The 26,364-nt window shown below is 40.8% G+C and overlaps 1 protein-coding gene across 4 annotated transcripts in view; it reads left to right on the forward strand.

The window, feature by feature from the left end:
• LOC114878067 (titin) overlaps window positions 1-26,364 on the forward strand; it is a 132,200-nt gene that overhangs the window by 24,852 nt on the left and 80,984 nt on the right. The window contains exons 39-55 of one of the 4 annotated variants that reach the window (XM_046285933.1): window positions 104-278; window positions 3,111-3,457; window positions 3,567-3,795; window positions 3,868-4,065; window positions 4,132-4,335; window positions 4,408-4,568; window positions 4,741-7,734; window positions 8,034-8,253; window positions 8,927-9,709; window positions 10,063-10,248; window positions 10,704-11,219; window positions 11,779-11,876; window positions 11,954-12,134; window positions 12,257-12,334; window positions 15,697-15,889; window positions 15,966-16,162; window positions 18,548-18,553. In XM_046285933.1, the coding sequence (XP_046141889.1) occupies window positions 104-278; window positions 3,111-3,457; window positions 3,567-3,795; window positions 3,868-4,065; window positions 4,132-4,335; window positions 4,408-4,568; window positions 4,741-7,734; window positions 8,034-8,253; window positions 8,927-9,709; window positions 10,063-10,248; window positions 10,704-11,219; window positions 11,779-11,876; window positions 11,954-12,134; window positions 12,257-12,334; window positions 15,697-15,889; window positions 15,966-16,162; window positions 18,548-18,553 (6,766 nt within the window). Of the gene's footprint in view, window positions 1-103; window positions 279-3,110; window positions 3,458-3,566; window positions 3,796-3,867; window positions 4,066-4,131; window positions 4,336-4,407; window positions 4,569-4,740; window positions 7,735-8,033; window positions 8,254-8,926; window positions 9,710-10,062; window positions 10,249-10,703; window positions 11,220-11,778; window positions 11,877-11,953; window positions 12,135-12,256; window positions 12,335-15,665; window positions 15,890-15,965; window positions 16,163-18,547; window positions 18,554-20,854; window positions 21,517-26,364 lie in introns of those variants that run through there. The other 3 variants (XM_046285932.1, XM_046285934.1, XM_029191438.2) reach the window with 3 other exon arrangements.

Below are 26,364 nucleotides of genomic sequence, written 5' to 3' on the forward strand. Positions count from 1 at the left end.
TATTAATCTTAAGACTTACTTTAATCTTGATTACTGTTTCATTCTAGGCGGAATGATAATGAGATTTGAAAGTTGTTGAGTGAGTTGAATGATCAATTTCTAGATTCAATGGCTGTTTAACGATCGTCCTGTTCATGGCAAGGATTTCTTGGTATCGGTCAGCGGAGATCGGCAGGTACTGACGATTCCAGAGACCGGAAGCACGCATGTCGGTACGATTTCCTGCGTGGCGGAGAACGCTGCTGGCAAAGCGACTTGCACCGCTCGGCTAGAAATCGGTAAGCATTATTTTTGTTTACAATCAATGAACGCGTGTGAAATTCCATCAAAATTATTTGATAATTTTCTTTTACAATTTGCAAACTTAAAAAAAAAATTGGATTTTTTGAATTTCTAAATTAAAAAATGTCTAATTTTGAATCCAGAATTTTAAAAAATTTCATGGAACAAATATTTTAAAATCTTATCTAGAAATTCCTCGAAGATTATTTTGAAACCTCGCATGCTCGAAAGTCGATAGCCTGAAATTCCGAAGATACCTATTTCTAAACGGTGTCGATCGTTGTAAACCGAACGATTTTTATTGCCAATCCTGCCCGCTGCAACAAATTATTTCGCGCGATGCCAAAATATCGAGGGAACTGGTAACGGTGCCACGAGTATTAATAACCCGTCTTTCCAAAACCGAATGGCAGCTTCATTCACCATTGGTCTGATGCACACTTTCGACAGAGAGAATCTGTCATTTCAAGCGAATCGAAGAGAGAGAGAAAAACATCGGATAACGAGATCTCTCTAGGCGCACAGGAAGATATTGCGAAAGCAACGAGACTCTTGGAAATTCGATACTGTTTTTCCTTTATGCTTTTCTGCAAGAAAAACAACGGCATTTCGCGACCACCCGCTTAGAAATCTCTTGGTAAAGAAATTTTCAAGAAAATAAATATTTCATTCGATTTCGACGCGATAAAGAATATCTATGACGGTAATGTCCGCGGTTAAATGATATTCCCTGACGCATTACGGTGGGGTCGGCTGTAATATAGTAAGGGAGGGTCTTATTTTTAACCAGGGCGACTAAACAAACTCTTTTCTCTTCTTTCACCGACGAAAAGTCACTTTGAGTCACGACTAATATTAGGTCGGTGCACATGCCGTGGCAATTAAATCTGACGTTTCTACGCCCACCTGTACCGTACCCATGCGTTTATACGATCTAACTTGAAGCATTCGTTCACTCCGACGATTATTCTTTTATTGCAAGATGAAGTAAATTTACAATAAATGATGAATCGAATTTCAATGAAAACGTGATTCGAAATATACATACCGAGGATAGAAAATAGATTTCTCGGTAATCCGTTCTAAAATAATGATTCCATTTCGAAGATGTTTGCTCGAAATTCTATTTTCGGTCTGATTTATTATTGATCGACGAAAGTGGAAGGTTCGTTATTTTTAATGAAAACTTCGAGGAAAGGAAATGAATTATTTCGTTAAACATACTCCTAATGGATGTTGATCGGGTGACACCTTGAACAAGGTGGTTCATCCGTCGGGTAGTTTCGGCGACTCGCGCGATTTCCGTGTTCCTCGCTCCGGTGTATCGAGTGCTACGAGTGCTAAGAGTGCCTCGTCCCTCTTTCTGTCTCGCTTACCGTCGGTGCACACGCACACGCGCACGCACAGAAGACACGTTATTTTTGTCGGCACGAATAGCCTAGTCCAGAGTCGCTAAGCCAGGGAATTTAAGCGCGTCTTCTTCGGGGAGCCTCGCTCCTACGGGTCGCATCTCGAATCGAACACCAGCCACCATCGACTGTGACATACACGTAAAAGCATCCTTGGGTGCTGCGACCAGTTCCGGACAGAAAATCGAAACTCGAAATCGACTTGTTTCCAATTGACCAGATCGAAGTGTATTCTTGGTAAGAGCTCTTTCAACTCTCTAAGAATGTGAATAATTTTTTTTTTATAATTGGGTTAATTAAAAAATTGTTATTTGACAATTATAATCAAGTTTTATGTAGCTTCGTTGGAATTTGAAATTTTCTTCAATTATTTATTCACGTAATAATGGATCTAATTAGAACTTTGAATATAAATATTTTCATTAATATACATATCTGTATAGTGTGTAGAATTTTATGCAGTTTCACTGGATTTTGAAGTTGTTCAACTGTTGCGTAGATAAGAGTTAAGTGGAACAGTTCTTGAACTCAATGAGAATGTGAATTAGAAATGGAAATACCATTATTATCGTTATCCACATATCGTGTAAAGTTACGTGGAGTTTAGTTGAATTTCTAACTGTAACATACATATACAGTTTGCCGAAGTTGATCAGTGGGATTCGAAGCGATTTTATTTTTGAAGTCGAAGTTTATTGATCCTTTATATCCGCAAGTAAACATTGATCTTTTCTTGTATTTTTTTAACTGCATAGCGAATGGAATTGGTCGAACGATTGGACAGAAATTCTTGAATATTAATATTAGCAAACTGGTGGACCGTGATCGAAATTGTCCCGACGAAATCTGTCTGGTGTTCGACTTTATAAATTACGTGCCAGTGGTCGATTTCCGTCGTGCTAGGTGAACGATACTATTTCTGTCGTCGATTGTGGGCAAAACGTTTTGTTAGAAGGGCTCGTCCCGGTACGATTCATCGACACCTCGAGATCATTTCCAAACATAATTTCTTTTTTACAATCTTTCAACGCCTACGTGGAATTCTTGGAAGAAGCTCGTTATTTCACTGGATCCGCATCTGGACGGAGGTTTAATGAATTCAGGACAAGTCACGACGGATTTTCGCGGTCCAGATATGTGGTCGGGACAAATTCTCGATTCGAATATACGGTATCTTGGTTTCTAGCCAATAAACGCGATTTGGTTCAATTATTTCGTAAAGTAGATTTTACAGGAAACGAATTTAAAGCTAGAAAATTAGTGGGAACATTTTTTAAAAGCATATCGAACAGCTCAAATAAATAAATTTTGTGAATCAATCGTTTGTTATTAAAAAATTGATGGTTCATCGATCAAAGATTCTTCTGCCAAAAAAGTAGTCATTGATCTATTGATAACTCGATTAATCATTCTCGTTAGGAGGCTCGGAGGTGCAGAGGGATAAAAAGGAGGTAGTAGAAGAGAAGGTTTACGAATTGGTAGAAAGAATACCCGGCGACGAGATGCATGCATCGAGCAGCAGCGATAAACACTTCTCCGCGGAGAAGTCCGAAATTGGAGGTGAGAATAAAGTGCTGACGAAGATGTCGGAGACCATCACGGAATCCTCGACCACTCATAAGACCTTGAAGAAGGAGTATATCTCGTCGTCGATGTCTTCGAGTGTGGGTGCGCCTGGTCAAGAACCAACTAGCGTTTGCGTGAAGAGTACTGTTCATAGTACGGAACAATCATCTTCGGCGGATGGAGCACCTCCTGTCGTACAGGCACGTTGATTATTTAATTTAATTTAATAATTTCAGGAATTTAGAAAACTTGGACCATTTCAAATGTTTGGAAAATTGGTAGAATTTATATTTTATTTGAATTATACAGTCGTACAAAGTGGAAGAACACGAGAAGATAATACAGGATCAGCCAGGTGAAATTCGTCAGGAGAGAACAGTGGTAGTGTCCCAAGATGAGGAAGGAATCAAGCGTGATATCAAAGCGACACAAATACCAAAGCCAGTTAGAAAATCTACTGCGCCAAGATTCGTATCACCGGTCACAGGAATGATCGTGGATCAGGGTAGTGACATCGTTCTCGAAGGAATCATCGATGGTAAATTTCTGAAATAATCATTTTTAATTAAAATCAATCAGGTTTTCTAATTGTTTCATCAACGTTTAATAGGTTTCCCTCAGCCTGTAGTGATCTGGTCAAAGAATGGACAAGAATTGAAAACGAAGGATAGTATGACGATCACTTACTCGCACAATCATGTTCGTTTAGAGCTGAAAAATGTGAACGTTAAAGATGCAGGAAGGTATACTTGCACTGCGAGCAATGAAGTTGGTTCTGCGAGTAGTACTGCGGATCTCGTTGTCAAAAGTACGAATAATTAAAAGAAAAAAGAAAAGAAGGAATGGTATTTCATTATCGTTTAATCAATTTCAGAAACGATATTCCCACCGGTGTTTGGTAGAAGACTGCAAGCTCAACTGGTGAAACGAGGAGATCGCGTTAACATGGAAGTGGAGATCACTGGAACCCCGGAACCCACAGTTTCCTGGTTCAAGGATGACATCCCCATTAAAGAACGTCCACCCGAGCTACGAATCAAGCAGCAAGGAAATTGTTACATGCTGATTATGGAGAAAGGTATTTCGAAGATTGATTGCCTCGATGAGAAGGCATTCTAATGTATATTTAAATGTACGTTTATTTTGAAAGCTGCGAAAGAACACGCTGGAAAATACATGGTTCGTGCGACAAATGCCGGTGGTGAAGCACAAAGCATAGCTGATTTCGCTGTTTTCGAACCAACGCCAGACACGATGGTCGAAGTTCACAAAACTGTCATCTACGATGTGCAGGACAAAAAAGTGATGCAGGTAATAATTTGTTTCCTTAATCGTGTTAATTTACATTACCTGTGTACCTATATCCCTCGTATAAATGTCTAATTTATTAAAACCAAATAAAAGTTAAGGAAATTAGAAATAATTAAATGTACATTAACGGATACATCTCAGAAATGCAATAAACTTTGATAATTGTATTTAGTCCGACGAAAAGAAGGCGGAAGTTCCTTCCAGCAAGCATCTGACGAGCGAACAGGTATCAACAACAAAGATCCAACCAGCTGCAACAATAAAAACAACACCCACCACTATGTCCACCTCGATGGCTCAAACGAGCCGCACTGTAGAAAAAATCAAAGAACCGGATACTGAGTTGTGTCGATCTGAGAAGATATCGTCTACAGTGGAATCCCATCAAATGGAAAGAAAATCAGAACAGAAGTACCATATGAAATTGGAGCACAAGATGCCGAGCATAGTCGAACCGAAAATCGAAGGGAAGACGGTGATAAAGGAAGTGATTCGCGAAGAGGTGAGAAGTAGCGAGCCAAAAAGCACATTGATCGAAGAGAAGATTGAAAATGAAAATGTAGAGACATCGAGAATAGCGAAGAAGGATGCGTTGAGCTTCTTCGAGTCGATGACTAGAGAAACAGAAACAATTCCGAAAGGACCTAAAGAGATGATCAAATTAGTGGACGATGCTGATGGACACGAAGTGAAGGTTGGAAAATTGACGAAGAATTACGAGAAATCCACCAGCTTCCAGGAGGTGAAGAAACCAGAAGTCAAGCCTCCGGAATTGCAGACCACGAAGAAGGCTGTTCATGAGATCTTCACGAAATTGGAACAAGGGAGTACACCTTCTCGTGGTGTTGACAACAAGCTCTTCGACTTCCCGTACGAACCTTATAAACCAACCATGGAAACGAAGAAGACGGTGGTAGAAGAAACGATCAGCTCAGGCTCGTCGTCCCTTCAAAGTTCCATGACCATGTCGAAGATGGAGAGCAAGAGGGAGAGTAAGATGGAGAGTAAGAGCTCTGAGCTACTGTTGGAAGGTTTCAATTTGGTACCAGAACCTCCGCCAGAAATCGGTTACATGCCAAAGCCAGAGGAGGTGAAAAAAAAACGCCCTGAAGTGTCCATCAAGGCTAAACAGCTCCAAGAGTCCTTCGACAAAACCCTGTCCCCTATCGACGCTCCAATTGGAGGCGTCAAAATCTTCCCATCACCTTCTCCAAAAATCCCTGAAACTCCCAAGGTTGTACCTCCATCGTTCTCCATGCCACCTCCACCGTTTCAACTCGAGAAGAAAGAGATAGTCGAAGAGGTGTGTATCAAGAAGGACGTCCATGAGAAAAGGGAGCCTCAGCCGTTAGTGAGACCAATCTCTCCCAGCAGACCTTGGTCTTCTTCTTCGGACGTGGAGACCAGGTCACAAATGTCCACCGATTTGTCAGAATACAGGTGTCATTCTGCAGCTTCTAGTCATCAAGAGATCCTGAGGTCCAGTTCACCTAGACCTTCCGCCGATGGTTTGGCGATGGAAAAATCTTGGGCCAAGAAGTGTGCTGATTCTACCAGAAAATCATGGCCTCCTCAGGAAGACACTCCTATCAAGTACAAACAAGAGTGGCAAATGCCTGGAGAGGATTACAAGACTTCTTCGAAGGAATTTAAGAGAGAAGTTGAAGAAACGCCTGAAGGGGGTATCAAGAAGACCAGTATGGAGTCTTCCAGTACAACGGAGAGACGATCCTGGAGCAGCAAACAGGAAACCATGGACAAGATGTCCAAAAGAGCTCCATCGCCTCCAAAAATACAGCCCATCATCTACAATGCAGAAACCATCAAGGTAGACCACACTGTGAACAAGATCGAAGAGAAATCCCTGTACGAGAAGTACATCAGCGAGTGTGACGTGAAGAAATCCCAGAAGTCTGAGAAACTAGAAGAGTACAGTTCAAAGAAGTGGACAGGTGCCGAGGATTTAAAAGCACCTGGACTGGTTAGAAGCCTGGAGACACCAAAAAAACCAGCGCCTCCGTTGTACCGACCTGTTGAACCGATACCGACTGACCAGATCATCCTGGAACCAGGCCCACCGCCCGAAATAGGATACATCCCAGCTCCAGTGGTCAGAGAGAAAAAGATAGAACAAATAGAGAAAACCTTAGAAGTGTCACTGGAACACAAACCGGCTAAAATTCCTCCAGGAGGCATCAGAACCATCCCTCCAGCACCCAAGAAAGAAGAACCCCCTGCATTGCCACCAAAGGACGTTCGAATTCCTCCACCACCATTGCCTGCCAAACAGCCAACCCCCGTGGAACCTTTGGAACCCTTTCCATTTAAACCATCTCCATCACCCAGCATCAAGACACCCAAGGTAGCTGTTCCTCCTTCAACTCCATCAAAGTTCGTTAAGGGTTCCTTCGGTATGGAAAGCGACTACGAGTCGGACATGGACAGCCACATGAAAGCGAAATGGCGACCATACGAAAGCGACAACGAAGAGCCTCGTTACCGAAGAGTGCAGCCGCCAGTGCCGAAACAACCGAGACCAAGGTCCACCGAGCCTGAACCACTCCCTCCATCCAAGTTCGAGGTTCCTTCAGAATCCACGGGTCTTCCTAGACCCGCGGTGACTAAGGAGCAGCAGGAGAAGATGTACAAGAAAACTACAACGTTTAAAAGGCAGGAGAAAGAAACGAAACAACAGAAGTATCAGGTGGTTCAACCACCACCGGTGGAATTAAAGCCTGGTTCACCTCCCATTTACGTTCAACCAACCACCAAGAGTCCCACGCCTAAGAGTCCACCGGCTAAGAAACCAGAATCTCCGAAGTTCAAGGTGAAGACCTTCCAACAGGAAAGTGGTTACATGGCAGACACCGACGAACCATTGCAGCAGAAGTCGTCGGTTGCTTCTTTGTCGAAGAGCTTCGGTAAACAGGAGTCTTCGTCGTCTATGTCGTCGCACATGGAGTCGCGGACTTCATACTCGGAAAGTCGGTCAGAATACTTTGAGAGTAAGAGTTACGACAGCCGTCAGCAGCAACAGAAAAAGGAATCGTTCGCTCCGTCTGCGCCATCGAGCGTTAAACAACCCCCTCAGCAACGTAGCTCTTTCGTCGAGAAGAGCTATGCTTCCTCTGCGGTTACCTCGTCGCCGAGATTCATGTCCGCCAAGGTTCGATACCTGTGTGTCTGTGGCTTTTGCAACGTTTTCTGTTTGTGCAAATTACTAATCAACAGTGTGCGAATATTTTTGGCTATTTATCCTGCTTGGAAAAAGAAGAACGTTGAATCGTTCTTTTTATTTAGGTGAAAAATTGTTTGAGCTTTCTAGTCCTCGATTTGTAGGATGAAATTTTTACACCTACTAATTGAGGATGAATTTTGCATTTCTGTATTTTGTTTCTTTTTTGTTGTCATTTTATTGTAGCGATGATTGAATTGTAAAATTGTTTTCTTTTAATTTTCTTTTAGGAAACTGTTTATACCACGGATCAATCGCACAAAAAATTCGAAGCACCGAAGAAAATCCTGCCGCCATCTCCGAGTCCTTCGAGATTCGTAAAGGGCGAATTTCGTGAAAGCGACTACGAGAGCGACTACGACGGTAGAATACCACCCCTTTGGAAACCGCGAGGATACGAAAGCGACGATCAGTCTTTCAGAACCGTGAAACCGAATCTCGCTGGTCCAGGTATTTACGAGTCCCTATCTTGCGACTAGTTTCTCAATTTTCATATTCAGAAGTGTAGAGTACGGTAATTGAAAATAATATAGATTTTAATTCTTCTCCTAATCAATACGGTGATGGGAAATCTTTCGCAAAAGACAATGTAAAATGAGAAAAAAGAAAAACGCTTTTCATCAGCATCAGAATAGAACACAACCGACAGATTCAACAACGATGCGTTTCTCACACAATTACGACTCTTTTTCAGCTTACAACAAGTAGTCCTACTGGCAAGCTTTCTTCCCTTCTCGTTCTTTACCTCGCAAGACAAGTTCTCCTCTCTTCCCGCTTCGCTTGCTTCTCTATATTCTTCTCAGAAGTACGTACGTTGAGTTTCCCCGCTTGTTTCTTTTTTCCCCCTTTATTTTCGTATATTCGTGGCTAACCTTCACCCTCTTCTTCAACATCTATACTTCATCTTCTGCTCTTCTCTCACTGTTTCACCTTCGTTCTAAAACACACGCGCGACCAAAGCAAATATCCACGGCGACGCTCAACAAGAATTACAAAAAAATAAATAAAATAAAATAAAAGAATCAAAAAAATTGCCTCGACCCTCTGTCCGCTTTCTTCGTCTCGTCGATGCCGTCTGTATCTCAGATCGAGATCACAGCCGGGAACTATTTTCTCCTGTTAGGAAAGCCGAAGGTGCAACGCGAGGACACTTCGAGGCTGATCGAAGAAGCTTCGACGCGAGCGCAGAAAGCGAAGACGTTCGAGAAGAGGGAGGAGAGGGTGGCGACCAAGCCGAAGACAGTTCTTCTTCCTGGTTCGCCACCGGAAATCGCGTACGCGCCTCCTCAACCTCAGCCGACATACTACGAGGCTAGATCTGGTATTCCTTTCCACAACGCGATCGGCACGGAGACCAAGAAGACGGTGAGGATGGACGAATCGACGGAGAACAGCAGAAGGATCGTCACTGTCGAGCAAACGAGTCGAGTGATCAAATTCGGTGATAATCAGAAATCGGCTGCCGATTTCGACAGCTTCGATTCGTCCTCTGCTCAAAAGCAGAAGACGCATTACAAGGTACCAACCCCTAAGAAGTTCGTCCAAGGTCAGTTCAGAGAGTCCGATTACGAGAGCGACATCGATACGAGGATCAAGCCTAAATGGGCACCTCCGGAGAGCGACAGCGAGGAACCTAGGTACAGGAAGGTTCAACCACCTACCACGAAGACAACGAGATCGTCGAGCGCTCCTGTCAGACAGGAACACGTGGTATCACCGATGGAATTCGACACAGGACCAACGGTGCTGAGGAAGCAGACTTCCATGAGCCAGCTGAGGGACGAAAGAAAGTTCGACGGACAGGTGAAAAGGCAGGTGTCTTCGAGGCAGGAAGAGACCCTGAAGCCAGGTTCGCCGCCTGAGTTTGGATACATCTCGAGGAGCGACGTGAAGAAGGCTGCCAATCGTAAGAATCACCTTGATGTCTCTGTAAGCTTACCTTGAAGGCGCAGGATGACGCTTATCGAATATTATATAATCGAAGAAATATGTTCGTTCATTTGTTCATTTGAATTTTTCATAGTTTCCTTTGGGAAAACTATCGACTTACCTTCTAATCTTCGTTCATTTGATCGTCATCGTTCGATAACATTTCGATAGATCACTGCGCCGTCATTGCCTATTTTATTTCTAACCGTCTATCTTTCTCGCGCGCTCTCGCTGAAACGAAGCAAATAATAAATAATAATAAATAAAAGTATCGAATCGCTGGCGAGCTGTCTTCCTCCCGTAACACGAAAAAATCTGAAACATCCGCAGACGTCGCGTCGCGTCACATGAGCGACATGACCAGCAGCTTCAAGTCGAAAACCGAAAAGTTCGTGACCGATATCCAGTCGGACTTGAAGCAGGGCAAACCGATCCTGAAGCAACCGGTCGACGGTAGAGCCAGCGATGCTGACGAGCCGAGAACTTACAGAGAAGAATCGCGACTCTCGGAACATGGTAATTGATTTTTCAATTTTTAGATACAGCTTTGAAATCAATGCTGGAGGAGAGAAAATTTTTCAAAATATTTGTAGATTCCAGGAATTTTATGCTAGATATCTTGCCATTCATCTAGATTATTAAAAGTAACAGAATTTTTTTCTTCAGAAAATAGGAGTTTCTAAAATTTTTATAAAATAATATTGTAATATTTATTCCTCGGTCAATAACAATTGTTTCAAAAATAGCAAGTTCTATTTATAATCAAACAGAAACTACATATTTCTCAGTAAACACTCGATAGCTTACATTCTACAAGAATAGCTTCGTTATTTCTCTCTCCAATTGTTTAAAATAAAACTAGAAACAACGTTCCCAACGCCACGAATCAGCTGTAAAATCAACCTGAAATCAGCTTGAGCAAAATTAAACTTCGATTCAAGAAAGCATCATGGTAATAAAAATTCATACAGGAACGAAGCAAATTGATCCAGACACCGGACTGATATACTTCAAGTACGACTTCGGCTACGAGTTCGGCATCGTGTTGCCCGGCGAAGGGAAGAAAACGGTGAGCAGTACGAGCAGAAGTGTCCAGGGTCAAAGGCGAGCCAGCGACATCGAGGTACCGATCGTCCATGAATTCACGACGAGAAAAGAGAACGGTTTCGCGAAGAGGAGCGCTTCTTCGAGTTCGACCGCTCGACAGGGCAAACCTGCTGGAAAATTTTCTGGTTCGAAAACGGTGAAATGGGAACCAACGTCCGAAAGCGAATATTCCGAATCGGAGGACATCAGGAACGCGAGAAAAAGGCATTCGGAGGGAGGGAACACGATGACAGCACCCAGTCTCGTTATACCTTGTTCACCATCGCCATCCAGATGGGATCACACGACGCCCAGTCCACTTTCCTTGAGCCCAAGCTTACCAAGTCTCTCTCCCAGATACAGTAGTGCCACTGGACCACCCAGCAACGTCGATTCCGCAGGTATTCACCTGCTTCTCTGTCGAAAGCTCTCTTTACCTCGCCCGTGCACGAGATTCGATACAATTTGCAAGTGACGATGAAACAATGATCGAACAATGAAGATTTTCCAAAAATCGCTGCTTGCAAGTTGATTCGTGCACCTATCATTGCTTTGCACGGGTTTAGCCTTTTGAAAATTTTCATGATTTCGTCTTCCTGAATTTTATCCAAAATCCTTGAGTGTAAATTGTACTCTGGAGTTTGATTTCTATGATTGTGTTCGATTGCGAAAGGGGTGAAAATCAAAGGAAGGAATCAAATTTAGGAATTTTTCGAGTGCTTCTTCCTTTTTGAGAATTTCAAAGCTTTTCTGCCTCTGGTTTGTTGCTTCTGTGTTCGAAGCACGAAAGATTTGATCCTCGCTGTTGAAGTGTTACCTCGGTTGATTCGCACAGTTTCCATATGTCACGATCGAATTTCTACGTTACAAACCAGTACATTTTTCAACGCCATCGAATGTGTTGCTCTCGTTTAAAAGTCTGCCCGACTTGAGCGAGTTAAATCGAGCTGATTATTCTAGGATCACCGTGGCCAACCACCAACGGGGTTGCCTCGAGCAAAGAAGTGATTCAGCCTTACTTAGAAATACTACCGAAAAAGGCTCCTCTTTTCATCACGGTAATGTATCACCAGATTCCATCGCTTTTCGATGATTTCAACAATGAGAATATTGAAAATTTTATTATAAATTGTAGCCACTGAGAGACATCGCGGTCGTAAGTGGACAAACGGCAAGATTCGAATGCATCGTTCAAGCTGAACCTCAGCCTAATATCCTTTGGTCCAAGGACGGCAGGATAATCGAAAATTCAACGAGCTACGAGATTCATTACCGAAACGGAGTTTGTCGTCTCACAATTGTGCGAGCCTTTCCTGGTACGTCATTATCGCTTCCAATTGGAGATTTTCATATAGGAGCTAGGGAAACAGTGTACTTTTTTAATATTCAAAAATATTGAATATTAATATAATTTTTTTTTTAATTTTCTTTATTTCAGAGGACGCTGGCACATACGCGTGTACCGCAACGAATAGCTTAGGTTCGACGGTAACTTCTGCCACCTTGCTGGTGCCAGGTAACAGACGATCAGTATACGCGCCTATTTAATTAACGATCAACAGGGGATGTGTAAAAAAAAACTCAATCTAATACCAAGGTGGTGGAATACTGTGCCTCTAATTTTCGTTCTATCAAAAATCACGATTCGCGTTCGTTTCATCCTCTTTCATTCGATCCTGTTCATCCTATCGAAAATAAACAGGTTTCTCATCGTACCAAAGAAAAAAATTTTATTGTAAAAAGAGAAGAAACCGAAGCTCGTAATTGAAAATTCGTAAAAACCCCGTTTCTTTTTAGACGAACGAGCAGCCACGTACCAAATATTAGTATTTATGACGAAAATACTCTATTCTCTTTGCATTTTCTACGCGAAACACGATTTCACGACAGGGCCGAGGAGATCCTAGTCAAAGAACTGACGATCGAATAGTGAGAAGTCGAAGAAAATTCACGAAAGCTGGTGGACACGCTTTTTTGTTCCTTTGATCAGCGCGTAATGAGCTTCCTCGAATGCATTTTCTTTCTTTTTTTTCTGTCGTTGTTGCCGTGGAACGATTTGAAAACGCTTTTTTTCTTCTTTTTTTTTTGTAGTAGGTCGTTTCTATCTTTCTCACTCTATTTCCTAACTCTTCTATATCTTTTTCTTTCTCGGGTACACTTCCCTTTCTACTCTTTGAGCACGCAGCATATTTACAAACTTTTGTTCCTATCTTTTCTTCCTTTATTTTTCTTTTCGCCCGCCCTGTCATAGATTAGAATCGCGGTCAATCTTCATTCATGATTCTTGAATCATCGAGGCCGCGATTCTCTTCGAAACAATGCTAGTCACACGCGAACCGCAGAACTATTATTTATTCAATTAATAAATAAAAGTTTATAGCTGCAGGAGAATTCATTTCTCCAGAATCGTATATTATCTTGGATTAAACACTCGAGTTGAATAAATTGCAATAAATGTTGAATAAATTGAATTGTTATTAAATATACTTGTCATTGGTTGCAGCAACAATTGATTGGGTATTATTGTGTAAATAAACGTGTGCTTCCTCTGCAATACAAAAATTTGGGTATCATGGTGTAACGAATTATTTTTCTCACCCCCTCGTCCCTAATCTTTCTCTCCCCCTCTTCTGATTGCTCTTTGTCGATTTTCACGTTGCTGGAGCATCGCTGGTAATGGTGCAGAATGGTAGGTTCGTTACTAATGCAGTGGTGGATCCAGAGGCAGGCAATTGGTTATGGGATCTTGAAAAAGTGTCAATAAATAAATCATATAAACAATTGAAAAATATAGATAAAAAATAGGACTTCTGGATCTGCCTCTGTGCTAATGTAATTGGGTATCAGCATGATGTAGTTTAATTAGCTGTGAAGTAATTAACATTTTTGTTTTGTTCATAGTCAATAGTAGTTAACACTTGGTCTGTTGGGATAAATTGTAATAAAAGTGATTACCTCATAGATTAGTTAGTTATTAATTATTACACGGGATCATAAATCTTCTTTCATAACATCTAATTCATCAGTAATCAAAGGAAATCAGTTATTTGTAACATTGGAATAAGTGTAATTTATCCTAACAGTGAAATAAATGCATGAAAATTTAAATGTTAATTTTCGTAGACTCTTTATTTAAGTAGAGAAGAAGCTAGAAATTAACATCGAGGAACATAAATCTTGCGTGTGATTTACTTTTGAAATTACAGAATTTTGTGTTGACAGATTATGACACCGATGTGTCAGAATAAATAACGTACGCTGAGAAATGATTAATTTTCAGGGTTTTGTATGATAAAATAATTTTTACTTGACAAATTCGACGAAATTTTACTAAACAAAAATTGAAGTAATCTCAAAAAATAAAACGTTACGAACAGATGAAATATTCATTGCCACAATTACGTATCGAAAGTATTGTTTCACCTTGCTCTTGTTGCACGAGATTAGTCATACGTATTTCAGGCAGCCACTTATTTTCGGAGAGTAAAAGAAATATGTAGAGCGAAACATCTCTGCTAACATTCGGGGTTACTAACACGAAAACGCGTACGCATACTATGCGGGGATGTTAATTGAGCTTTTCGTTAATCACTCGAGTCGGTGGATGGATCATTTATATTTGGAACGAGGAAATTTAATACCCCGACGAAAGTTTTATGCAGTTTCTTCAGGATAACCGATGAAAAAGGTTTACATAATTAAATGTTACCAATTTAAACCCTGCTGCCGTTTTATAGGTCGAAATCAGACTTATTTTTTTTCTTAATCACGAAGATATTTGAAGAAATGATTAATCTAATTGTATTAATAATTCAATGTATTTAGATTAAAATTAGGTTTGAAATATTGTTGTTTTCTGGTTATACGAGATGCCTCGTTCGTTAGTCACGAGTACAATATTTATCTAAACTTCTGATTCAATTTTCTAATTATAAAGTCTGCGAAATCAAGATCTATACAAAATATACTATGTCCATAATTTAGATTTCCAAGTAGAGAATAACGTTTCATAATCTATTTAATTAGACAGGGATGTGAATAAGTAGCATAGAAACCAAGAAATCAACAAAGGTGTAATAGATTAATATTTTTGGAAGGATCAAGTAGTCGAACGTTCCCATGCAGAATGAACGGTTGTTGGATGATGCGGTATGAAAATAGACGGTAAGGTAATCCCGGAATGTGATGGAAAATATGAGTCGACGATCCAAGAATAAACGGAGAGAAAAACAAGCAGTTGCGATTGTTAAAGATCTTGCAACTTTTTCCCTATTTTTTTTTAGAGAAACGCGTCATTGCTACTTGTATACACCTTATCACATTTCTCTTTCATCGAATCATTGCGTAATCCTTATCTCTGCATTATCAATGATATATTTTAAATATCACTTTTCTCTTCTCTGAGTTTCTTTACTTGCTTTCATAAAAAAATGTATTTCTATAACGAGAATCGATAACACAGTGAAGTCAATGTTCTGATTATTAAATGTAGACGATCTTCCGCTTCGCATTCCCGTATGGAATTCACTACGATGTAATAAGAAACGATTGCAAAGCTCTGGGAGGTCTGGCATGCAATGGTCGCCAAAAATAGCCGTTGTTCGACTAAATTTTCCGAAGGATCTCGTCGATCGAACGAAAGTTTTATGGATGACATTGTATATTGATTTATTGCTCTTTGATCGGAAATTGGTTGAACGCACGGAAATACAAACTCAGGGAAGATATATGAATAATGTGTGAAAATGTGCGATCAAATCAGGCTTCTTAAAAAAAAAATTATGTTTCAGGTTTTTCCACCCTTTCCACCCTTAATATACATATATTAATTGTCCAAAATTCTTCGTTAATTAACCATAGTGTGAATGAAAATTTCAGGTGTACCATCGCCATTTTATGGTACTTATCGTGACCAAAACTTAAGCGAAAGATCAGCAGAGAGTCCTCCAAAATACGTCGCTCTGAGGGACCTATTTCTACCTCAGGAAAGCGACGTGAAAACAATTTCATCGAATCGTCAACAGCAACATAATTCATCGACGTTCGAATATGCTTGGTCCGTGAATCGCAGGTAGGCATGGTTAAATTAAATAGAAAGTTAATTATCTGAGGATCGCAACGAATGATCGAGTTGCCGTTTCGTTTAGTTACGCAGGTGGCAGATATCGCGAGAAAGAAAATGCGACAGAAGAATGCGTCGAGATAACGAGTCGAAATCCGATAGCACGACGACTCGAGTATTCCGATTTCCAGGCGAACGATTCGTTTCGCGATGTCGCTGATTTTTGCTTCGACCGCGAATATTCCACCTGCAATCCGTCCATAGCGAGGCCACGAAACACCGGTAAGTCCTCTTTTCTTATTATAATTCTACCAAATTACCATTACATCGTTGCAAGTGTTACAATAAGTAATTCGACATAAGAAACTAATTTCCTGATTATTTTACCAAAATTATAAAATTATTATTTTATCAATTCTAAGTTGTAGTTATCGCAATGAAACTTGATATGCCAACACCCTTTTGGCCCACTAGTTCATCCTACAATCCATTCGTCATCGATTCAGCAATTCTCGAAAAATCATCACGTTCCAGCTCAATCTTGAAACGCTCTTCGAGTTCCTCTAATTTCCTCAGCTCGTAAAAAAACACTTGATCGATGGCATAAAAATAGCTCGACTCGTCCAACGGATCCAAAAATAATTTCTTTGAACGACGATACTCGTAATCGGTGCTTTCATACCTATTCGCGAGGATCATCCTCGGAGGTGAAACAAACTTTGACACCCACGCGACACCCTGTTCGAGGCAACATTAACACGTAGCGTTGTTAGTCAGTTGGAGCTGTCACAAGCGAAAACAAGGGATCTCCTGAGAGAGTCTCGTCTCGTTTGCTAACCCACATTCAGGGTCCTTCGAGCCATTACTCGCGGTTGTTCGCGAAAATAACTCTGCACGATTATACGCGCCGCCCAGGTGTGTATTCTCTATCAATGTTGACGACTTACGCGCGCATACACGCACGCGTGTATGGAGGGTACACCAATTTCTGGTAAGACCGAGGCGAACGTTGAATCATAGACGATTCAGCCCCTTTCGTCACCGGTTCCTCAGCAACCCTCCAAACTCGAAATAGACGAGTCGCTATGCGCTACCTTGACGAAACACGGTGATTCACTAGTGACCCATCTTTCGAACCTCTGTTGTCGATCCTCGATTCAGAATTTTCGGAATTAATTCAAATTTCATTGAAAAAACTTATCGTTACAGTTAGCTACATCAGGGCTTTGATGATTGGCATCAAGTATAATCAAGCGTTGTAAATAATAATAAAAAAATTTGACAATGAGAGTAGGTTCATATTCAGAAAGGTTTCACATTCGGCAGAACTTGAACCCGTAAACCTTGAACGATATTAACAGTATTTGAAATGGAACGCGCGAGAAAGCGTCCCGTCAATTAAACGAACGGGAGCAGATTCTGTCGGCTGGTGTTGCGAAAGATCAGCGGCAAAAGGCGAACTTTTCGCACACGCCCGTCGTCTACGCGTGTGCCTCCTCTCTCTCACCTGGTAACGTGAAACCAAACGCATTGTACACTGTATACGATTCTTGGCTGGCGTAATGTCTGAATTACACGGTCGCGCGGCTACATCCGACCCTCGACCATTCCACACTCGAATTAAACCGAGTTTCTTTTAACCCTAGGAACTCTGAATAAAAGCGCAGGGATGAATTGAATGTTTATAGACGGTAGAATACATTCCTTGTAAAATAGCTTTTACAAATATTACAAATTATCTCGCGCGTGTTTCGCTCCGATTCTTCAGGCCACGAGAGACGCTAACGATTGAACATCATTTCTCGACGTTGTACATACTTAAGTATGCTCCGCGTGAAATGCAACGCGTAACGAACGGAACAATTAGAAAGAAATTGGTTGTTCGAGACTTAGAGGGGTTGGGCTTTTAATGGAGCATGAATTTATGGCCGTCAATTTTGCACGGGACGAAAACGTTGAACGATCTAATGGCACGTCTGGCAGGCACGTTGCTCCTTCGACGATAAATCGTTTCATTGTCGCGTTTTAATTTACCACGTGACACGAGCGGTGAATTATTTCCACGAAACATCGACAGCTTCTAACCTTCGACGCGATGTTTAGAACTTTGCAATTCGAAGAAAGGTTCGCATTGAGGTCCGGTAAATGGTAGATATTCATTGTCACCGATAAATCGGTACGATTTTAGAAGGATTCGAATTCGTGATCGGATCGGAGCATGGACGAGAGACACGAAACCGTGGGGTTGTCCACGGCTAAACTTGGCCGAGCCCACGTATAACGTAGGAGTCGGTTGGGTGATTTGTATCGGCGAACCTAAGGAAAGGAGGGCGACTATGTGCACCAGAAAGAGCGCGATTACTTCCGAGTTGCATGAAAGCGACGAGGAAAGAAGGATCGTTGCTGGTGAGACTTGCTGGAGCGAAGCGAACGACGAGAGCGTGGAACACTCGTAGAGCGAGTCTCGAGTGGGTCGTTTCGTAAGATACGAAGAAAATTTCTCGAGTGAATTTTCATTCCTCCCTTTAATTCACTTGCTTTATCAACAGACGAAGTCGTGAAGTGATTTTAGAATTTAATCCGAGGATAACGGATAATAACATCGTAGGATGGTAATGTTGTTATGCAGGAAGAATAGGAACTGTATCAATTTCACAGTGTAGGAAGAAGGTGGTCCGCGGAAGATTCAAGTATAGAACAATCGTGGGATGAATAAAAGAGGGTGGGGATGTCAGGCGGATTCTTTGAAGAGGTTACACAATGAATTTGTTTCGTCTGTTCATTTCTCTTCTCATTTGTGTAATTCGTTTCTGAGAAGAGAACAATATTGCATGAGAGATTTTTAATTACCCTTCGACTTAATTCAATGAAATAAGCTTAATCTTATTCGTTTATTATATTATTTTTCACCCTATACGAACTTCGAAATAGAGATCCAATAATCCCATTGTTAAAATCACAATTGATCCAGTTTCGAACAACAAACTCCCTCGTTGCATGGCAGAAACGCGATGAAACTCTTTCTCCTTGAAAGAGAAAGATAAAGCATCGTCGTGGGAAGGAAAATTAAACAAAAAAAAAAAACAGAGACACGAAACGTACGCCAGCTGCGTGTACGACAATGCGTGTGTACAATCATGGGCAATGTGAGCTTCTTTCAAGGGAAAATTGAAAAAAGAGGGACCTCTTACCATTTACTACTCCACCATTGCTACTCTATTTTTGGTAGGTTGTAATACTCTATCAATCATTCGTTTAATCATTTTTACCAGTTAGTGGTCTTCTCACTTCCCATTTCCCCTCGTTTGAGGCGAGTCTACGTTACACTTGGGTGTACATAAGAAACGAGAGAACGAGTTAAAGAAATGGGTTGCCGAAGAGGGGTCAGAGGAGAGGAAGGAGAGGGTGCGAGAAGTGCGTAGATGCGTGGGCGTCTGTCAGTGAGCGCGAGAACGCTGCGTGAGCCGCGCGTCGTTTTGCGGCTCCGCTCGTGCCACGAGTTTCCTCTCTACACGTCAGTTCTTGGATATAATCGATCGAAGAGATCGATAAGCGTCTAATCGATTGATAAGTAAGAGAATCTGATCGTGATTTGATCGACAGTTCAATTAATTTCCACTTAAATGGAACCGTGATTTTGGCCTTCCACGAGGATCTTATCTCTTTCCTTTCGGTTTGTATAGTTCTTTCTACTTGGAGATTTGGAGAGAGAAATTTTGAAATTGTGATTCATATCAAGTCCCTTGTGGTCAGTTAGAATTTTAATAGAAGAAGGAAAGTAAAATTGAAGCGCGATAGGATTTTCTGTAACAGTTGGCTTGTAATTTCCTGTTATTCATTATTCATGAGCTAATTAGGGAAATGAAAGAAGAATGAATAATTAGGAACTGAATCATGAATTGATTCATTTTGTTGTTCCGACTATAAAAAAACAAATGATCCTTCTGTATCAAGTTCTATAATTATTTATCTGGTCTGCTGCACTTCTCCAAATCTCCCGGGTAAAAAAATAAGAGAAAGATTACTCAACAATGTGTAACACAGCAGTAATAACCTGGCTCGTAGCACCAAATTCAAACGCCCACTTTCTACCGTAAACACCGAAATTCCTTCGAAAACTTTCCGACAGTTATATCCGATGACATAAATCCGAATCATCCCCCGATCACTTAATCGCGAGTGGTCACACTTAACGCCAAACTCTGAAGGGAGGGCTGTGCCAAAAAAAAAAAAAAAATGAAACAGAAAAATGAAAATATATACATACACGCGACGCATCATCGACGATGAAGAGCACTCAGTGCCCGAAATAAACGCAGAGAGCAACACAGAATCCGAGAAATGTAATCTTGAGCGATATGAGTAACGTTCAACTTCGTGACGTGTTTCGGGGCATCTTTAGAAAAGAAGCAACTTTTTATAATTCTTTGATGGGGTTGTTTCGAAAATTTGCAGAAAAATTTAATTCTGAAATGAATCGATCAACTTGAAATATAAAAATTGATCATCTTAAAATTAAATGATAATAATTCAAGGAAAAATATTAACCCTCAACCCTAAAGCAAATGGAAGATTCTCCTCTCAAGCTCACCCTTAGTTAAAAAAAGCCTACATTGCACAGGGGTGTACATAATCTTCGCTTCAGAAAATGTACCAAAAAGTTTTCTACCCCTCACCAACTTCGGTATCATTTTTAGAGCACAGTCCTCTTCTAGCTACTCATCCTTACTCTCTCCTCGATTCTCAGAAAAAGAAAGAAAGTGAAAAAGGGAGAAACTATTTCCACCAATGGTGGAACGATTAATCTCGTCGTTCAGCGACGAGGGTGTGAAAAATTTCGATGGTTTCGTTCTCGTTCCGTTCGGGGAACGTCGTGCATAGGCGTCGAGACGCTGCTGGTCCCCACCTCGGATTCTCTCGAACATACCCCCCACCACGAGGTGGTGGCACGTCCTCGTGGAAGGCCGTGTTCGTTTTCCGCGGCGGCATCAGCCGGCAATTCGCATTCGACCGACGTCTTGGTTTAAAGAGTCTCGGGGACAAGACTTTTTGATGATGACTTGACTTCTGCCGACTGGAGTGAGCCGCGGCCTCAGGCAGCATCTACGAAGAAGATATACGAACACGAAGAGAAAATATTCTTTTTTTTTTTTTGTATAGAAGAAGATTTCGAAGGCGATCAAGAAGAGGATTATAATTACTTATCGAATTTCGAATCGAATCGCGAGTGACACGAGGATTTTTTTTTTGTTAGTAGTCCTCTGATATTCTTTGCTTGTTTCCTTTGCCTGTTTCGCAAATATTGTTGTTGTTGAGTGCCCAGTGAGTGAGCACCACCGGACAGGAAGTTTGTACGTCGGGTGAAGAGGAAACCGCGAGGGAAGTAAATAAAGAAGAGAGAAAAGAAATCGTTTGTGATCCAAGCGCAAACGTCGACGACGAATTCAATCGAATCACACACGACTTGGATTTCATTGATAACGGATCCAAGATGAAGCGACAGACGTCTCAGCAGCAACAACAGACGATGCAACAGCAACAGCAAACGACTACGCAGCAACAACAGCAACAGCAATACATTCAGCAGAGAACAGAACGACAGGTCACTCGGCAACAGATCACCAGTCAGCAGAGAGGTCAGTTTTGACGATGTATTCCTCGATTCATAGGGACTTCTCGTTAGAATTATGTTCGTAGAAAATTGGTGAAATTAATCGTTTTTTAAATGGCAACCAAGCTCTGAAACTTAAAAGCAAACGTTCTAAAGGAACGCGTGAAATTTCTTCTGAATTTTCTTTCTCAATTTACATCGGACCTTTGTTTTGTCTGATATACTTTGTTTCGAAATAAATGGTCGCGATTCAGCGGGTTTCCTTTTTCCCGAGCGACAGCGTAGAAAATAAATCGGGATTTCTCAGCAGTGACTATATCCCCTCGACGAATATGCTATTTTCGAGCGAGAGCACCGCCCCTGCGCGCAGCTCTAAAGATAGTTTTCCAAGCTGTTCGTCGCCAGCCTTTCGAAAATTCTTGCACGCGCCGTAAACGAGCCTCGCTAAGGGTCACCCTCCTCGAAGAAGGGTGTCTCGTACGATCCTCTGTAAAAAAACTAAAACTAAAAGATGCCAGAACGACGGCAGCTGTCAAAATCGTAGCCAACAGTTTCTGTACCGTCGCTAGCCAACACCGATGCCGTATCTGTCAGTAGCCTCTACTTGATTGCATCCTGTAGTCGAGGAAGGAAAAATGAGTCTTCTAAATCTGGACAGACATGATTTTCATCCAGACAGCGCTCGTTCAGTCGAAAATAATGTTTCTTGATGATTGCTGACTAATTAACCCAAGCTAATTGATGAACAGTTAAGAAACATTTAGTTGAAATTCAGAGAGTTGTAGAGATTAGATATCTTTTTTCCTGGTTTTTGGGTAATTTTTTGATGAAAATTGGAAATTTTTAGGAGGTTCGATTATCAATGAATAGGATAGAAAATAGCACAATGACATCTGTCACTGTAACCTTGAGAATAATGCCCATTGATCAGTGATCGATCGCGCCAATAATAGTTCAGAGTAATCAGTCACCGATACAAAACATTCTTTGTTAATTTTATTCATAGTACCATAATTAAATAGGCTAAAAATCGGGTAAATTGGAGTGAAAAGCAAGTACTTGATAAACCCATCTGCTCGAATCAACATCTGCAATCTGTTTAGAATTCAAGCCAAAGTTCTCTTTGGAAGATCTTGAATTTCCATTATTAAATCAATCCTCGAGAACTTAAGTCCCCTTGAAAACACCGTTCATACTACCACCCTAACATACTTCAGCTACTCTTTGAACTGTCCAACCCCAAACAAGAACAACCACTCTGGTCGCTGAAAACGAACCGTTTTCCAACTTGACAGCTCATAAGTGCACGTCACAAAAAGTCCAACAGTATGTCGGTTCAAAAGAGACGGCAAATGTATTAACCCTCGAATGGCGGACCAGGGAGAGAGGCAGGATTTTATTTTCTCAGCAACGAAAATTGATGTCACCGCGATTTCATCGTTTCAACGATGGTTTACGCGAATTCTGGCATTTGTAGGGGTTGGAAATGTTCCAATATGGGGATGAAAATACTCTATCTTTCGAATGTTTACTATGGTCGCGAGATAGCATGGAAAAATCGAAAGCATTTCTCAAGCAGAAAGAGGAAGAAGGTATTTTTCTCGTGATTTAGTCGCGTGACAAAACGACAGAAACGAGGCAGTAAAAGGGTCTCGCCTCGTTCCCCATGAATCATTTGACCGAAATAAGGCTTCACGCGTTGCTCTTGGAATATTTTCGTCGCTTTAATCACCTCCATACAACCATCAATGCCTACTTCTTTCGGCTTTCGCCCACGATCACCGACTTTGCTTTTCCATGCTGTTGTGACAGAATAGAGATGTATTCGGCTACCGATCAATTTATCGTGGTTCTCCTTTTCAACTTTGCTGCTTCTCGTTTCAATGCGTATTATGGATGTTGAGATCAAGTTTTTATGTAAACGACATGGTTCTTAACTGTGCTGTTCATTTTATAGTTACAGTATGTTTCCCAAGTTCTTATTTCATATTTTATGACGTTGTTTCGCGATGTTTTCATCGATTACCATGAAAATCTGAGAAGTTCAGGTGAGAATTTCCAAGCAACGAGGATTATTATTTCTTTTTTGCCTCGGTCACCAGGGTGCAACAACCGTAAAGAAAGTATCGCAATTTTCCACTAGTCACGGTTATAGCCAGCACTGTAAATTTAAATACACTCTTCCGCTACAATGCCTTTGCCAACTGCGTGTTCGTCGTTTAATAGAAACGATACCTATCGACAGCATCCTGCTTATTATATACGCGTTTATTAAAAGCGTAACGAACACATTCAACACGTCCAGCATAAATTTCGCTTGAAATTGTTTTACTTAGCTGTGAAAAGCAGTAAGAGCGAACACATGTTAGCCGGATATCTGATTACGTGTACGTTAATCTCTTTTATAGTGCTTCTTTTTGTAAAATTAAATATTATTTTATAAGCTGATTATTCTTATCTCAAGATTCGATTCTCACATTAGTAGTGCAAGGTTTCTTGTAAAAATTCGATAAACGAAGCTAGATTTCATTAAAGTTGTTCTGATGTTCATTTTTGACTTTATCTTCGAAAAATTCAACACAGGAAATAAAGTTGTATATCTTCGGCAGCGAGATATTTTTTGAATAATCGAAACAAAAGATAGCAAGGTTGAGCTAAATTTCGGGCAATAAAATTCTTTTGGTATGCGTTGAGTAAATATTGAAAGGTGCGCAATGAATTTCTTTTCTTTTTCAACTATCTCTTGGCAAATCCTGTCGAAAATCGAACAGTGTCCAGCAATTTTTGGCTGGTCTAAATTTTATCAGAAGGTCAAGAAATTTCGGCAGACGAACCAAAAATATCGGACACGTATTCGCCTCGCGTATTCGCGATTATAAAACAAATCTCGAGCATTTACGGAAAGAATATGATTCTCAATTTGCAAATCAGACGGATAAAAATGCGAGCAATGTCAGCTGTATCTCGATCTTAACAAACGTTCAAATATTTGCTTCGAAAATGTTTGATAAGGCACCGGAGGTGAACACGCATTATCGCTGATATTTCTGTTCCGCGTAAACTTGTTTCTTAATTTGATTAGTACAATGAGAATCGTGCACCTTGAATTTTATTATTCGAGAATTGCGTGTTGACTGTCGTATGACAGATGTCAAGTACTTTTCTCCAATCTGCTCAACGAGAAAGTTGGCCTCAGATCGAATTCGAAGACCGCCATCGGTCTCGTATCTAAAAAGAATACAGGTCGCGTGTGGGATGCATGAAATTGCATTGAAAACGTTTCAGCTGGTAACAAACGCATGATTATTCGAGCAGTGACAAAGCTGCTGTTTCGCGATACTAAATCATCATTATTAATAAAGCTACTGTCTGCCAAAGGATTATGCAGGATAAGAGTCATCGAAACATGCTAAATGGCAAATGATCTCTTGATGAGTGGATGAAACGTGGGTTGAATATTATAATAAAAAATTTTATTAATTGGCGTATCATATTATCCTTTTATTTTTATAATTAGAGATAAAATTTTATTTGACATTCAAGCATTGAAACTGGCAATTCGAATAAATCAATCCCAGAACAAATCGCAATGATTTTAATTGCTACTAAATCGTGAAAACCATATGGTCGCAAGTAAAATTCGATGACCTAGAGGTCAGTCGATAAATCACGTTTGCAGAATTAGCCCTTCGAGAGAATTGGCATTTAGCCATGTTGCATCTCCTAAATCCATCCAATTCGAACATCAAAACCACTTTACTCGAAACTAACTAGATCGAATCAAGGTAATACAAATCGTTTCACATCCCATGAATCCTTCAAAGTATTTTCTGCAAAACTCTTACACCATTATGAAAGCTCTTGAAACAGCTGATCGGGTCGGAAGCAAGCTGTCGCTGTCAAATTGGTAAACAATAACTTGACCTAATTATCACCAGGATACAAGGCAATAATTACAAACATGAGCAATCATTCTGATCGCAAACACAACAAAAACATATTTCATTAATTCATATTATTCTCAAAAAAAAGTAATTCCTTATTTGAATCTCTATTTGAGAAACATCAATATTACAATAGACTATTCTAAATATTTTCCTATAGTGTCTGGTAGAAAGAGAAGAAAACGAGAGAAAGGGGGATAGTGTATGAAGAAGAGGCGAGAGAAACAACGTTTGAAGCTGTTTTATTTTGGTCAGTGACTGGCTTTGCGTAACGTGTACGGCGATTGGTCGAGGTGCATGTAGTCCGGCAGCGCGTAGACGCGTCGCGGCGCTGGGCGCCGCGCAAAGATAGTTGCTCCTAAAATGGCCCACGGTAACGCGATCCCCATCTGGATGCAAAAATAGGATCCCGCGGTTATCCGACCACGTTACGGCTCTTCTCTCTCTCTTCCCCGACCATCCTCTCTCTTACCAAACGAGAATGGTACCGCTCTCTTTTTCGCTCGACACCTCTATATTTCGTACTTTTTATTGCGCCAGGTAGCCGATGTCTGTGTAACCCGCGTCTCTGACCTTCTCCAAGGCGAAATCGTGGCTGCTCCTGTCAAACATGGCCACCTTATTTCCTTACAAATTTTTGCATTTTGTCGAAATTAACCTAATTAGATGCAACGATGATAAAATACAATAATTTTTCAATATTTTGTTAGGACAGTATTGCATTTATAAGATTTTTTATTCATCGTGAAAATGGTCACAGTATCACTGGATCCTTTTCACCCATCATACTTGAATCGATTACAATCTCTTGAGAAAGTGCCAAAACGTTTTATCAAATTAATGGAATGTACTAAGTACGAGTGTACCATACAGGTGTGATTACTTTCTTTTTCTTGGACCAAATTTATTGCACGCGCGATGCATCGCGT

This window comes from Osmia bicornis, chromosome 5 (genome assembly GCF_907164935.1).
Source record: "Osmia bicornis bicornis chromosome 5, iOsmBic2.1, whole genome shotgun sequence".
In the NCBI taxonomy this organism is placed as follows: domain Eukaryota; kingdom Metazoa; phylum Arthropoda; class Insecta; order Hymenoptera; family Megachilidae; genus Osmia; species Osmia bicornis.